The 16,921-nt window shown below is 34.2% G+C and overlaps 1 protein-coding gene across 5 annotated transcripts in view; it reads left to right on the top strand.

Annotated features, from left to right (window-relative positions):
- Positions 1-16,921, top strand: part of LOC113493168 (MDS1 and EVI1 complex locus protein-like) — a 100,800-nt gene that overhangs the window by 32,094 nt on the left and 51,785 nt on the right. For 3 of the 5 annotated variants that reach the window (XM_026871051.1, XM_026870999.1, XM_026871009.1), the window contains exon 2: positions 10,114-10,158. In XM_026871051.1, the coding sequence (XP_026726852.1) occupies positions 10,114-10,158 (45 nt within the window). Of the gene's footprint in view, positions 1-10,113; positions 10,159-12,314; positions 12,470-16,921 lie in introns of those variants that run through there. The other 2 variants (XM_026871042.1, XM_026871035.1) reach the window with 1 other exon arrangement.

Raw genomic sequence — 16,921 nt, 5'->3', positions numbered from 1 at the left:
TGACGACTGACGTAGACACGAGTATATGTAGAAATGACGCTCACTCTACTTTGTATTGTAACTGCACTGAATTCTTGACTGATTTACGATCAGCCACCATTCAACTTATATTTACGTATTCCTCTAACCACGTCCAAAACCCCAGATATTTTGCTGAATAAATAATATCTTCATTCTAAAATTCATAACTGTTAATCATAAAACCGTTAGCACTATTATCGCTGTCCACCGTAACCAATGCAAGCAATCCTAATACTCTAGACAATTTAAAATCCAACGAAACACTTGCCTTTGAAATACGATACAAGAAAAACATGACGAACGCAAATAGAACTCCAATTGGAATGTCAAGAAAAATACAAATTGAAAAATTCAAATACGATATTCAGTCTATGGTTCAGTTGGTCTGTAGTCAAGATGTAAAGACGTTCGACACAAGACGGGCGTCACCAAGGAACGGATGACGATGTGATTGGCGCTACTTAATTAATCCAAGGGCCCTCTCTAATTAATAACAATAATTCCTTAGCGAGTTGTCGCTCGATCCGCCAGATGACGTCACTCCCAACCAACAATCAACACTCGACAGTCTTCATTCGAATAAAGTTTAATTGTTTTGGATAATTGGAACAATAGAGTCTGGGAAACTGGGACCGAGAACTCGGCTCGGATGAAATGTATTATATTATACGAGTTATGTCAGACACTGCTTACAGTATTGACATAAATACTACTACTTTTTTACGCTGCGTAGCTTTTTAAGCATTGTTTGAATTACAAAGGATTTGTTTAATTAATTGAAGTTAATGATAATGAATGGGGGATTAGTTTCTTTTTTTATACACAATAATGTTTTATACACATAAAAGTATGTTTTGAGTTGTCATTGTAACTTAGTTATAACACAGACTAGGTACCATATCAATTATTCAATTATATAAGTTGTAAATTAAATCATTCCCAATTTTTGCGCACAATCTTAGCGAGCTTGTATAAAATACTTAATACACACGCTTACGGTGTATTTGATCGTGTACATAATCAAGTCGGAAATAGAGACGTGTCATAAATACATTTATGTATATACGAATAGTTTAACAAGTTCTATACTAAACGATATTCGATTTATACCTGTAAAATAATCGATTAATTCCACTTTGTGAATACACCTTAATAATAATAACATGTAACAGAGTTAAATCAACACAACATATTTGCGTAACATGCGTTTAGTTTTTCGTTTAACATTACGCAAATTAAACAAGGGGCTGACGATGGATGGCTGAAGCCCTGTAAAAGCCCATCTTCCGGCAGTTACGTCTGATTTCTATGAACAATGGTGGCAACTTGTCTCAAGTAAATTGCGTGTTTGGCGTGATGCCTCTCAAGTGTTGAGGGCGAAGGATCAAACGAACCTTTGTTTTATCTTCTTGTGACACGGCGCGCCGCCGACGATCGGGCTTCGCGTTTTTCTTTTGTTCCACTTCGAAATGTGTAGGTGACATAACTTTGTTGCTTATTTCCATCGCATTTTGAACAAAAACGATTCGTTCCTTTGTTATGTTTTAGACATGTTTCTGAACGCGTAGATATTTTCTTTATTGACAATACAAATGAAAATTCATCAAAGACCTTTTATGGTTTTGAATGAAACGTATTCAGAGTGTTTTAAATACTTCGGCGAAGCGAGTTGCTGTTGCTATTGATCCCAGAATAGATTTTACTATTATGGAGTAAAAATATTTTTTCGTACCTTGAATCAAATAACAAAATATTTAAATTATAAATTTTGAAAAAATATTTTTCGGCAATTTTTTTTCAATTTATCATCTTTAACTTTATTCTGTCTTTTTTACTTATATAAATACATTTTTACGAAAAACAATTTTATAGGAACAAGTTTGTTTATTTATAACCTCCAAAGTCCAAATGGTTTCTAAAACAACGAACCAACTACATTACCGCGTATAACTTAAAACAAATGAGAAAGTAACTCACATATTTATTGTCGCATCACTCATACGGATAATAGAGGAACTGTCGAAATGTGTTTAAATCCGGCAAACATATTATGAAGTGGGCAAGTCTTAACAGATCGGGAGCCAATGTCGTAAACTGCGGGCTTTACGAGCTCCATGACGGCCGAGACGAAAACGCTTTCGGACGATGACGGATCGTGTGTCTCCAACTTTATGGATGCAAAAAAAGTTTCGAGATCTGTCACTTATTGCATTTGTAAGAAGTGGACCACCTTTGAGAGGGGTTAGGAGTATCAGGGGGCCTGCCATCACCGCTTTAAGTAAAATTATTTCAATTGTGCAAGCGAGATGGTGCGATGCAGTTCATAGAGCGCCGTCTCTCTTCCACACTTGTACTAGTACTTAGTATTAGTTGGCCTCAGTAGGTACTTGTGTTTTGTTTACAATAATTAAGTGTAATGAGCAATCGTCACTTGAAACTTTTTAAGATTATGCTATTTTACCCACTGTAGGTATTTTATCAAAGTATGTTAAGCTGTACTTAATCTAATCTCTCAATCTCTTCTTATTCTGAATGATTAAAAATTTCTGATAAATATAAAGTTGTGATGACTATCAAATATCACGTGTGTACAGTTAACATCGGATCAGGTGGACCAGCTGAATGTTGACGGCAAGATTCTTAATTCAAACATTCCAAAGTGATAAGTGTGATAACGTTATGGATACAATTGATTTAAACAATTTCCATTCATTAATTATAAGGCTGCGTTTTCACGAGAAATGTGCAAAAGGAATGTGTTTCGAAAAAAAATTGTGGAGATTTTCACAAAAGCTGTGCTAGACAAATGTGTCGTAAGAGGATGAGTAGCGGAGCTATGAAAATGTGCATTAATGTGCGGTGTGAGGATTCGTTGCGATGGTTAATCACATGAATATTATGAATACGAAAATATGTGAGTGTGTTTTTATGTGTGTATGTGTATTTTGGTAACCTCCTCACGCCAAAAGCAAGTCTGATAGAAATTTGACACCACGGACACAACTTTCACGTATCACTTCTTACTTTTCTCAGACTCCTTTTTTGCAGCTATAACTGACATCTAGGCGGACGAAATCGCAAGCAATAGCTAGTAGTTAGATTAATCCATAGATGACGCAAAAGACTAGCGTCACTGTATTAATACATTTATATAGTAGGGTTCCGTAGCATATGTTGGGGGTTGCTGATATTCCACGCAATTGTCGACCGAATCCCGCGCACAATAATAGTGTAACACAATTGGATATGTCTAGGGCGCGAATGAACAAATACAGATACGAAATAAATGGCCTCTAACCATTATCTATAATGACCCCATTACAACTGCACGAGGTGTTACTTTTTGTCGACAATTTGTCATTTATATCTCCTAAAAAATAAAGCTTTTATTCATGTCGTTCATTAAAAAAGATAATATTTTATTATGGCTTTGCTAGTAAATTATTTTAATCACTTTTTAGAAATACTTCCTTTTTAATTATGATTCCTTTTTGTTTCGGTTTTGAACATGAATAACAATTTTACAAACAATAGGTTAATGGATTTGGATGGTGGAAGGATTTGGGGGAGGCCTTTGGACACAGTGGGCTAGAAAAAAAAGGTTAATAAGTGATGTAAAAAAAAACTTCAAGCAAAATACTTATAATATTAGAAAAAACTTTTGAACATCTTGATTCTGCCATTCCTAATTTCAAAATATGTCAGGAACCTTAAATCATAGTTTAAAAGTAACAGTACCTTAAATTACACTTAAGTTTACAACGTTATCTTCAACATAACACTATCGCTTTAAATTCGTCAATGCTACGCTAATTTGCGCACGCGCCGGGGGAGTGACAACAAATCCCCGTGGCTAACGGTGAATATATGACAAAATATGACATCTCTATAATAGTGGATAATGCTCCCTAATGTATTCTACGAATGACTGTTCTATCCGCTTTTAATGTTCTTTCTAAATTATTTTTATTGTTTGTAAAGTCAGCTGTAATTGTGCTTGATGTAAATAATTTTTTTTTATGTATATATTTTTATGAAGAAAAGGCTGTGCCAATAGAAGGTAATAGGTGTGTGCGAATAATTGAACTTAAAATTAGTTGGTGTAATATTAAAAAAAGGGGAAAACTTACTCCATAAATTGTATGTATTTTGTATGCAAATGTCAACGACGAGTTCTTTAAAAATCGGAATATACTGAAGTTAGTCATAATATGTCACGTCTGTTTTCTTTTATTTACATGTTATACACGTTAATATCATTCAAAGTAAACCATAATCTTGCGATTAAAAATAATTAATCACATCCTTGATTCGGTCAGTGTTTTTTGGAAAATCCCACAAATATAACATGCTACGAGCTAGGTTATTCGAAAGAAAACAATATTATCTGAGTGATAAGGATGAATATACAATAACAATGTTCATATAATTTGTTATCTTATACATTTATCCGTCGATACAATCAATAATACAGCTGTGATACGAATGATTAGTTACCTCACTGATAGCAGTATGGTTCGTGAACGAGATAAAGTTTGTACGATTTTGATAATATTGTTACAGATTAGTTTATTGCAATAATATTTTAATGAGTGCGATAGGTTTGTCGCAAGATGTAATGGAACCTGCACATAGGGTATATAAGTCTCAATTGGTTTCGTTAATCGTATCGAAATTGATGCCTTTCAATTATGAATAACATTTTTTAAGCAGAAAAACATGAAATCGACTTTAAAAAAAACAGAAACAAACTTTGATAGGACTAAATGACAGCTAAATCAATAATTTTTTAAATAAAGTTAGTAATTTTTTTAACAACAAAATCGGTTTAAACAAAAAAACAAAACACTGATAAATTGCGAAACTTCTTTTGAAAAACAAAATCTAAACTTATTTTTTACATAAACATCGTTTTACTAAGACTACATACTTCGTAGTCACAAATACTATTACAACTAATCAACATTACCGCCAAAACAACAATTAATAAACCTAAATTGATTGACTAATGTATCGTAAAGTAAATTCCTCTTATACAGCATCATTACTCGCGGGCGTCTCATCTCCCTAAATCGACAATATCTGTTGAGTCGCGTGTCAAGTAATCCCTTAACCCTCCGCCCCCTGTGCCGCGTGAGAAGTGAATTAAATCGCCGCGGGGTCCGATCGACCACTTAACGGATCGTGTCCGTGTCTTACGATTGATAGTGCGACGGAGGGTTGTTGAAAGTTAATTCATGTTTGGTGTCACTGCAGTCGCTTTATTACGCGTTAGAGGAAATGCAGTTTTTCTTAACTTTGTTTCTCAGTAGGGGAGGGAGGCGAGTTTACTCAGTTATTGAATGTTATATGAGAAATGTGTTCTGTTTAATCATGTATTAGTGAAATTTTGTTACAGTACAGTTTTTTTGCAGTTTTTTTTTATATGTACAGCTTGTTTCCGAAAATGCGAAAATCTGTACAACCAATAAAATAAAACTCGATAAAGCATCTTCGGTTAACCATGAAACACATAATTGTATAACCAAATTTAAGACATTGTCAAAACTTTATTAATCTTTATTAGTACATCGGGCGTGAACAAAAGTGATAAATGTTCGGAACTTATTGTTCTAAATAATCCTTTCAGTTTACAAAGACGACCCTCTGTCAGGGCGCAGTATTAACCCTTAAATGGCGTTGTACGGGGGACGGCGACACGCGGACTGTCACATTCACAATATAGCTTCATAGTTTATTATAATATTTTCGTTCAATATTGCCCTCATTTCCCCTCACTAGCTTAACACGTTATACACTGGTGAATTTATATTTCGATTTAAGTTTAATTTTAAGTTAAGCAAAAATAAACTTCAAAAAATTCACAAAATTTTTTTTATAGGTGAACAAAATGAGTAGGCGCTATCTTATCAATTCCTTTAAAGAATTGCATGTTATGCTTACGATGTGATTTTATATTTTATCTCTTATTCGATTTTATTTTGTTTGAGCCCGACAATTTTAGAAATCGATTTTTGAAACTACAAAATCACCCTGTGCGAATACACACGCTCTAGTATGATCCGCGATGACAATAAATCATGTAATTTGGTGACGAAATACGAATTCCGCATCCCGGGCCGTAACACAACCCCGGGAGGATTTATACTGTTCATATGACAGCAACATGCGGTTATTACGAGAATTACAAGAATATAACAATTTATTTCCCGAAGCATATTACATTTTAGGGGTTTACTCATATGATCAACTCTAAATCTTACAGCTTAAGGGGAGGAATAGATTTGTCATTTCCCGCAAAGGGCAGCACGCAAATGTACTTGAATATTCTGTTTAAATTCCCATATAACAAGCATTCCGTGGAAACTGGCGCTGGTGTTTACACATCAAGATTTCCTTGAGTAGTTTCTAGTGCGGCTATATCAGAACATAGGTAGTGGAAGTCATAACAGTGTATATGTAAGTCGATCGATGTGGCTGGAGTGGGTACATACACAAGGCGGAACAATAGGCCAAGGCGTCGACACAATGGACAATGCCCGTACCTTCGATACGATAAATACACTCATCTAATGTTTGTCTGTGTGCGTGTTGATACGTGTTTTATATTGCATAACGCTTGTGTTTGGTTTCTTGTAAACTGGAAACTAAAGTCTAACTGTAATGTATTGTAATTCCTTTGTTAATATAGCGAGTAATGTGACACATGTCCTGGCCGGGTAAGCAGTACTCATCAGGTTTATTTCTGGTAACAAATTCATAAAACTATATTGGCTCACAGATGTCCGTAACGCTAAAGCTCGTATTATTGAAGGCGTGGTTCTGGTAGATAAGTAGATTTGTGACAGTACGGTAACGACACACATAAATTTGTCGGGACAAACACCGTTACACGGCTTAGCTTCCTGGCAAACAAGGGCGGCGAGTCTGAATGATACCACCGCGGGTTTGAGGGTTGCAACTGTTTATTAGTTCGGAATACGCTGCTAATATTGCTAAATAAATATAATAAAAAGTATTGGTCGGTTATTATTGGTATTATTTGTTTTGCAACGTAATTCATGAGTCAGTTTTAAGAAACGAACCAATATGGTGATTGGTTTTTTGTAGAGGGATTTTATTATCGAGAAAAATGTAACGATTATACAAATTATATTGCCCTTTCATAACTGCATTCTCTTACAGCAAATGAACAAGCAAGTCAAATACATAAAAAAAACACAAAAAAGCCTCAAGTTCTGTGACCCTCCAGACAGAATGACCTCAGTACATCTGACACCGTAAAGGAAACTATCGTTGCAAGCGCGTGCGCAGGCCGCCCGGCCGGTGTGCTCACAATGCAGCGGAAGACGCCGCCCTCGGCAGATGGCGCTTTAAGACGTCAAAACTGGTTTCTAATAAACGCGGTATTATTGACCCCAGATTTGAGGGCTGTTATTATTCCGAGACTTAAGACACGTGTCTTTTAATACAAAGATGTTAGGGGTAATTAGAAAATACATGAATATTTATGACCCGAAAGAGGAGTACATTAAATGCTTCACGAACATTTTCGTGTTAACTATGAAAAAATAACTTGCTCCGTTTTTTTTAAGGTTATATAATAGTCTTTTTTTACAATATTTGGGTGAACAACACATACGAAACGAGTTTATCTATTTTCTGGCTATCAAATCCACTGATTACTCGTTGCTTATTTATCACAGTGTCAAAGTCTACGAAAAATACAAAGGTCGTTTTATTTTTTTGAACGGTTATGATGATATTGAATTAATCAAAACTTGTTCATGCATTGATTTCGTGTGCACATAATGTAGAGAATAACTCGCTTTATCATACCAAAACACTACTATAAAAATATTAAACACAAACCTTTTTATAATTGATTTACTATTACAAATACATCAATTAATACCAACCAATAACTTCCTACAACAGGACTCATATCTACCATAACTCATCTAAGAACAGTTGCAAGCAAGGCACGCGACACACAAGCAAGCAGACAAACAAAGATAAGACCACGCGCCAATTCGAGTGGCGTAATGAATGTGCCCTAAAATAAACCATACAATGAGCACATCTTGTATTTCAAGCATTGCTTTGTATGGAGAGGAAGTAGGAGGCAGCTGACTGACTTCTTTTCTTCCTACGTAATGATGGTTTGTAGTGCAGCGAGCTTTGTTCCGGTGTCCTGTCGCGTGCCGCGGTATTATTTGACTAAGTAGGTGGAAAGGTGTTCGTCTGTAATGTACCGTTGAACGTCTCAAGATGTTTTGATTTGATAGTGAGGGTTGCTAGCCGCGTAATTATGATTATTATGAGCAGTTGTGCGTTTTAAAGATGTTTGGTTGCGTTCAGTTTGCAACGGCTCGCGGCACATTTTGCTTAAATGGTGGTTTATGTTTCTGAGCACCTAGGCTCGTTGAAAGCTGTCTAAATTGAAACCTAAAGCTGTACTTTGCCAGATTTGACTTTAGGTTGTTTTGAAAAATAAAGTTGTGGTCGTCATCTCGCCGTCTGGAAGAAACAGACAAAATGAATAAAAAAACAACATCCTAAAATAATTAAAACAAAGTCATGCGTAGTAAATTATAATTCCTTCGGAACGATTGGCGTCCGTGACTAAAATTCTTTGACGTAATAAGCTTAATAGTTTGCGTATCTCGCGAAACTGATAAGAGCAAAGATCTTGGGATATTTAATCGTAGTTTTGCACTGCATCGGCAGATATTAACGTAAGACAGATAAGATACCGATACGTCACACACAATCTGATCAAGGTTGAAACAATGAGATTACTGTTGAAATACTAGTATCAAAATTGTTTGTTATTTAGCTCGATAGTCTATTGTTCTTGTGTTTCATTCAATATGAACGTATACGGAATTGAATACTTATGAACGTATACGGAAAATATCAACTGATTATCTTTAAAGTTGCTATGGGAGCAGACTTACTAACTGCAGAGCGACCTAACCTCTACAAGCGTCATTTCTACCAAGCACCTTCTACCACTTATTTACATTAAATAGGACTTAATAGATAAATGAACAACATACAGATAATGTATAAACCTTTTACGACATTTGACACACCTGCTAATTAGTTTATTGAGACATGGAATATGACGTTTCATCAGCATTTATGACGAAGCGAAATCATTGCATACAATACATACGGCCAGATCTTCTAATTGATAAATTCCATTTAGTGCCGGGTGAACCTCGATAAGCACGTCACGCTTCAACAAATGCAATGATTTTGTTTAAAAAGGTGTTGTCGGGCTCTCCATCTTACTAATATTATAAACGCGAAAGTTTGTAAGCATGGATAGATGTTTGTTACTCTTTCACGCGAAAACCACTCCACGGATTTGGATGAAATTTAGTGCACAGATATTCTATAACCTGAATACATAAATTTTTTTGCGCATTTTTGTGCACGTTTTTATACCGATTGTATGTTTCCGTGAGATAATTTTTGATTTGTAGACGGTAGCGCGGCTAGCTCGTCTTTCATATCGACAACCGCTACATTTTCATAAGTACTGCTAGGCCCCCAAGCAGTAGGTGTGATCCATTACGCATGCAATTTAGTGTAATTACCGGGTATTATCCGGTAATATCCTGTCAGGAACCCTCTTCAGTGCTAGCCCGTGCCGGCACAACAGATAATGAAGGCTTCCTCACGCCAAGCCGTTTCAATTACGAAAAGTATATTGATGTGCGAAACTTTGAGGTTCACAATCTGTAAAATGTTGATGAAAATGTTAAGATTCTTCGTGAATAAACCGATGTTTGGTGGGTGTCGTTGATCAGTGAGTGTTATGAATTTCTACTCACAGTCACTCGCTTTATCTAGGAGAAAACTAATTTAATAAAAAAAATACTCCAATCCAACCTTAAACCGATCTCCGAAAACTTTATCAATAAATCAATCAATTCAGCCTATCTCGGAGCACTGCCTCCCCCAAGATCCGCCGCAACACCTGATCTTCCATTTTCCGCATCCTACAATTTTAACATACAATTGACACTTAAATAGAAAAAGGCCAATTTTTTAATACTATATATAACATTATTGTTTCAGGCGCAGAGGAAGACGGAGAACCGTTAGGAAATGATGACAACACAGGTGAGTCTGAAAATATACATTTTTGATTTTTCCTTTTTTATACTCATATTACAATAGTATACATACATATCAAATAATTTTCCTATTGAATTTTTAAAGAACATTAATTTTGAACAACAATAGTCAATTGTTTGTTGACAAATAATAATAATTAAAAATAACAAGGAAATGTTGATTTAGAAAAATAGCTGAAATTACGTAGGTAAATTACCACTTGCTTTGAACAACAACTTAAGCGCATATAATAAATAATTCTTGGAAATGTAAAAATACGATTTTTAATCTACTGATTGTTTTTAAATTGGTTAATTGACTATCTTGCGGAATTCCGTTTTTACCGATAACTGATTAAGTTTGAATGTGCGAATTATCCTTGGTAAATTAGCTCGTATTGTGAAACACATAAAGGCGATATTTTATGTTATAAGTATCTATTTAAATTATGTTTTTTAGCCTTGTTATCTTTATGATTTCTCCAACGTGACGAGATGTATATGTTTAATGTAGGAAGGTATTTAGTTAAAGACAGTGAGGAAAACTAAAAACTAAAGAATAAACTGGAAGGCTAAAAATCCGATCTGAAAATTGTATGTAGTATTGTTTTGTATTAAGAAGAAAGGGATATGAGTGTAGTTCCTACATTTGACATAAGTATTCAATAAATTATTTAAACATTATTGAATTTTTCATAACAGTATCATTTCTATAAAACACAAGTAGTCTAATCAACTTAAACCTGTCTTATATAATAACAAAAATAAAATATTACCAAATTAAAACATAAACAATTTCCGTTGTTGCTCATTAACCGGAAAAGGCTATGCACCTGCGACAATCATACAAAAATCATTCAAAATATGTATTTGTGAACAAATTTCATTCATTCATTCATATATCATTTCATATATCAAGTTCAGTCAGTAAACATATGTTATCTGATTATTGAACAATCAGTCATATTTGTAGTTACGATAAATATTAGACCCGGTGAATTGCAGTATCAGGTGATAATCTTCGCGACGTAATATAAAATACCCATTCTTTTACCGGTTTATACCAGATTTTATATTTCTTTTACCTATCTTTATTATGGAATAAAATCTGGTTAGTAATAGCATCTTTATTCTAGATCAGACGGCTGGACGCCAACTCTGAAAGTAATGGAAACCCCTCTCGGGAGTCATTTTTCGTGATCATTGATTTGTTTGTGTTTTAAATAGCAGAATAGATAATTATAAAGTGGATGGAGAAGCCTAGATACTGAATAGAGATAGAACAGCCACGGCAGTTATAGACGTATGAAGTACATCTGCTGAGAGTTACTTTTGCATTTATAATATTGAAGGGATCTATATATTTTTTTATTTAAGTAATATTTTATGTGTGGCTGGAAACGGTGTTCTCCTTTTGTGATGGTTGGATCTCATCACAGATCAAAGAATTTCAGCTTATCTTACACAAGACAGTTGAATGTACGAATGGCTCAGAGGTTGAGATCATTACGTCAAACCCACTTTGTGAGGCGCAAGTTCCATCTTGCTTCTTCCATGGACATTTGTCTTACTCGGAGACAAGTGTTTGTGTGATCCACGAATGCTTTTCTGTGTCTTTGTGCATGTGACTTGAGTATTGGTGAAACATCCCGCGATACAAGGAATTTAATTCCTCAATACTTGAGCCGTTTTAAAATAATTATATAATTTTTATAATTAAAACGAATAATTCTGATTTCAGTTAAATCTGAGTTCTAAGATCATGAATTTCGTTGAAGACGATTTTTTTAATCCACGAAAGTTCTGTATTTTCTTCGATGATGCAATATTTGGGTTCCTTCAAGTCATACCTAATCATAAGAGTAACTCTATCTTGATTCTTCTAAATCTCGCTATGTTTGTATTTATTTGCATTATTAACTACAATCCTACTCGATTCATAAGCCTGATTAAAACATATTTACTTTTATTTTTTTCCGGCGAATTCAACAGTCTTATCTCTACCTTCTTTAGCACTCAACCGAGTAATTACGTGTTTTCATTTATCTGTTTTATAATCATAATTTGAACCATACCTGCCATCAATACCGATTAAGGCACTACTGATTACAGTATCAATTTGATCGTTTGTCTAATCTACGTATCTTGGCTATTATCTGGCTCACAAGGATTTTCGCTTCAGTGATGGACAAACATTTCGACATTGCCGGGCGTGTGTGTGTTACATGGATAGTCAAAGATACAATTTCTTGAATGTGTTTTTACTGTTGGTTTTAAAATATCTGTGCTTGAAAGTGAGTGTTGTGATTTTTGAACTGGTGAGTTTCTATTAGATATTTTCTTCTAAATTGGCCCTTTATTTGCCGTGGTTTTGTGGTCATTTAGTTTTATGACGGTAATGCCGATGCGAATACCAAGTTAGATAATATACGTTGTTTGAGTATTTTTAATGAATTATATTCAGAATTTGTACACGTTTGGACTTGACGTGAAATGTTATGCAACTTGTGTAAGAGTTTTTATGATTCGACAAATATTGTGGTGTTCAAATATATATATCTTGAGCCGAATAATGAGTTATAATAAATAATATCGTAACCATAACATTAGTAATGTAATGAAAAAAGATGGATAATCGGACTCTGTTAATTTATAAAATACTTCATGTAACATTCACACTACCAAATGATATTTTTACAAATATAATTCTGTTGTCCATGTGTATGTGACTGACTGACTGTCTTCTTAAACGACTGGGCCGATTTGAATATTTTTTTCTGCGCCCTGGATTTTTTAGATTTACAATGCAGCTTAGAATGAAGTTCGCCGGATCAGCTAGTAATATACTAAATGTTATAAAAGTATTTGAAAATCAATATAATCTTTCTTTGTTACAAATTTTAATAAGCTGAAATATTATTTCAATGTCATTCAATGATTAATAGTTGCATCAGATTTATTAATTTGAGTCCGATAACAAGCTATCGATATATATTCTTTGGAAATTAGATTATGTTTAATGAAATATGATAAATATTCTTAAAAATATGTGTTTGTTATTGGTATTTTATTCAAAATAGTTTTTCAGTTAAAAATGAATCAAGTTTTTAAGTATATCAATTTATTGATCACCTATATCCAACGGCATCACACAAGTTTGCGTAATACTAACACTGTCTTAACTCCAATGAATAAGGTCTATTTTTGTTAATTGGTATAAACTGTATTTCATATTTACACGTGTTTTATCTAATCTTCTAATATATAAAATTCCCGTGTCACGATGTTAGTTACCGCACTCCTCCGAAACGGCTAAACCGATTTTTACCAGATTTTATATACGTATTCAGTAGGTCTGAGAATCGACCAACATCTATTTTTCATACCCCTAAGTGTTAAGGGTAGCTCACCCAAAAAAAAAAACATTTTTTGGACGAAATTTTTTGTTTTAATTTTTTTTTATAATGTGGCATTAAAAATACCTACAACTAGAAAAAAGAAATCGGCAAAACAACGTTTGCTGGGTCAGCTAGTTTCGATATAATATTCACCGTTCACTTTACAACGTACTTTTGTTTTGACAGTATCTACGTGCGGATGTCATGTACAAGATTATAGAGATTGTGTCGTATAACATACATATTCTATATTCAAAAAGTATTTTTACTAGACTACTATCGACGTTGAAGAAAAAAAGTGGTAAAGAGGTTTCATATCAAAATTATTAAAATAAATTATATAAAACTTTTTTACATATCCTTTTTGTATTTTCTGTGTTTGCTTCAAGTAAAATGATGGTTATTGTCGAAGAGGACAGTAAATTACGCTTTAAGCTAAAGCTACGCTTTAAGCTAAAGCTTAAGTTTCTTGTAACCATTAATATAACAAAATTCTGTAGGTATACCTATATAGTGTTTTCAATAGAAAAAAAAAACATAAAAACCCATACAATTCCAGCTAATCAGTCAACACATATCACTTAATCTAGACGTTTTTAATTCGGATTTGTGACGTTTCCATTAAATTACAGTATCTAATAAATATTTATCAAATAGCCAGATAGTTATCACATTTCCTTACTGATATTGGTGATCTGACATCATTCATGGCAATATCAATGGTGTTAAATAGGTATTCAACGAACTTGTAGGGACCTATCTTTCGTTAGAACCTGAGGCGTTTCAATGAAGATTGGAGTTAAGGATTAGCCCTTCTGCTTTTCAAAGAAGTCTATAAAAACTCCTAAACAGTTTAACTTCGTAGTAAACTTGAGTCAATGAATGAAGTTTCATTCATGCGTTTCCTTCATACCAATACAAATGGAAATAATGTTTCAGTATATTGTCAATGAAATGACAATGACACAAGACAACAAACGCAACTTATTAAGACAGGACACGAACAGGGAAGAATGGTTCAAAGCGACTTCAATCTAAGAACAATTAACCCAAATGCGACATAGAATAATGAAATGTTGACTACGGAACTAAATGAATAACAGGAATCCACGCGTATTATAACAAATCAAAGCTAACATTTCATCTAAAAAGAGAGATGGCGCTACCTGTACATATATCCACATCTCTTTCTATTTAGGGTCGAGTATTGTTCAAAAGCGTCATTACAACTGTCGTGGTTTCATAGTTCGATAGTTAAATGTGTCGTGAATCGATTCTCTTCCCGGTCGTAACCGCATGTCATTAAGTGTCGGTCGTAAAGTACGGTCGCGGTCGCCTCGATCGGAATGCGCCGTGAGGCACGCCCGAAACCGATAAACCGGCTTCTGTCTAATGTTGCCATGCTTAACTCGACGCTCTATGTAAAATGTAAATAGTAAATAATAAAACAAAATTTTTCATGATTGTTGTCTTTTATTGATAATTAAATGTGATGATATAGTAAAAGGTGTGGCATAATACGCAATATGTATGGTAACACTTAATTTTATTCCAATTATGATTATTTAGATTCTATACCTACTAGTTTTTTTTTGTTCTTCATTTACTTCAAAGTTAATACTATTCCAATTAGATTCGAATATTTTCATGTTATTAAATGGCATTAAAAAACCTGTCGAACATTCCCTTTAAACCATTACTTGTACATACAAAATTCTATGAACATATTTTCCTTTGAGCTGGCAACACAACCGATAAAAGGCTTCTGTCAGCACTAATAAGAGGCTCCTCGCTTCCTTTCGCTCAGCTTTACGAGCGGCCGGTGTTGCCTGCATTCGTCTCGGTCGCTAATTAAATATGCGAGCGTTGTCTCGGACCGCAGTACCTATATGAAATGTTTATATTAGTTGCGTTTTTAATGTTTAGTTCAAACCTCAGGTAATGTTTTAAATTCATAGGGAAAATTTTATAGTTTAGGTTTTAAGAAGACTTCTGTTCCATGGTATTATGCCATGAATCGATATTGATAACTAGAATTGTTTAAAATTTGAATATAAAAATTGAATTTAAATTAATTAATAGTAAATATCAATTCGAATGTTAACGATTTATCTAATATCTATTGATTTGCTTTTGTTTTTAACGTCATGTTGCCGATTTTTTTCCGGGTCCTTCAACTTTACAAGTTACGTTCGATTTTGTTTTTTGTTTGCTGTCGTTTCTATGGAATCCTACTATTATTATGTTTTTTGAAAACGCTAGTATTTGTCTAACTCACATTTGTTAGTTATAAATTGCTTCAATAATCGATTAAATGGTCATTACTGAGTGGAAAGTTACATAATATTTTTTGTAACACTCATGTAGTTTCATTCTTTATGTAATGTATCTTCATGACATAATAGCGCATATATTCCCACTTAGTAATATACATAGGGGTGGCGCGTGCAACAGTTTTACATGAGGACCAGCACCAATTAGAAGCAATATCAAAACCGTCGGCTGAAGTGCCATCATTATCTCGGTTGTCGCACGCAAAGCTAACTCTTCCTCCCCTGCTATTTGGGCATAAAATTCTATAAAATATTCATGGGTTTTTGGAGACAAGTGGAGTGAGCAGTCCTGGAACATGGGGTTGGAACATAGTTAAAGCGTTTAGGTCGAGAGTCGTCGAGTACCTTTAGCCTTTTGTAGAGTTTTCTATCGTTTTGGCGGGTTTGTGCGGCGGAGCTATTTTGTCAATCGTGGGGGAGCATTTCGTTTTGACAACCCTCGAGTGAGGTTGCGAGGAGACGCGGAAAATTGACGAACATTATGTGCAGTTATGTTATATCCGCTTACGCCATGTTCGGTCAATTGCTTGGATAATCATTCATCTTTTACTTGGAATTACCATTTACCTCCCTCCCTCCTCAAGCAACCTTATCTGCCTTTCTTTTGTTTTCAAAATAAACGAAATAACTTCGAGACAGCTCACGACAGCATACAAATGCAACAGTTCTGAGTGAACTAACGAACGTAAATTTGATTTAAAGTAAGCAGGAATGTAGTCACAACTGAGGGTTAGCGATGTATTAATATCGTGAACATAACAGTACCTAACGGCTGTATAAATGCACTGAAGCATGCGCTCACTGATTGGATACCTATTTCTGATTTAATAGGATCCGCATATTTAGATATCCGTACGTGAGCGATGTATACGAATGTGAAGTCTGAGTGTTATATACCATCAACTTCATATAAGCCAAAATTAACCTTAACTTTTTACAAATAAAGATGATTATTGCACTTATGTTTGTGAGACACAGAGAACTAATTTTTATGCTTGTAATTTTGTATTCGCTTTAATGTAACCATGAAAATTTGATA

Source organism: Trichoplusia ni, chromosome 1, assembly GCF_003590095.1.
Source record: "Trichoplusia ni isolate ovarian cell line Hi5 chromosome 1, tn1, whole genome shotgun sequence".
NCBI classification, from domain to species: Eukaryota; Metazoa; Arthropoda; class Insecta; order Lepidoptera; family Noctuidae; genus Trichoplusia; species Trichoplusia ni.
This window is presented reverse-complemented; position numbering and strand designations above follow the sequence as displayed.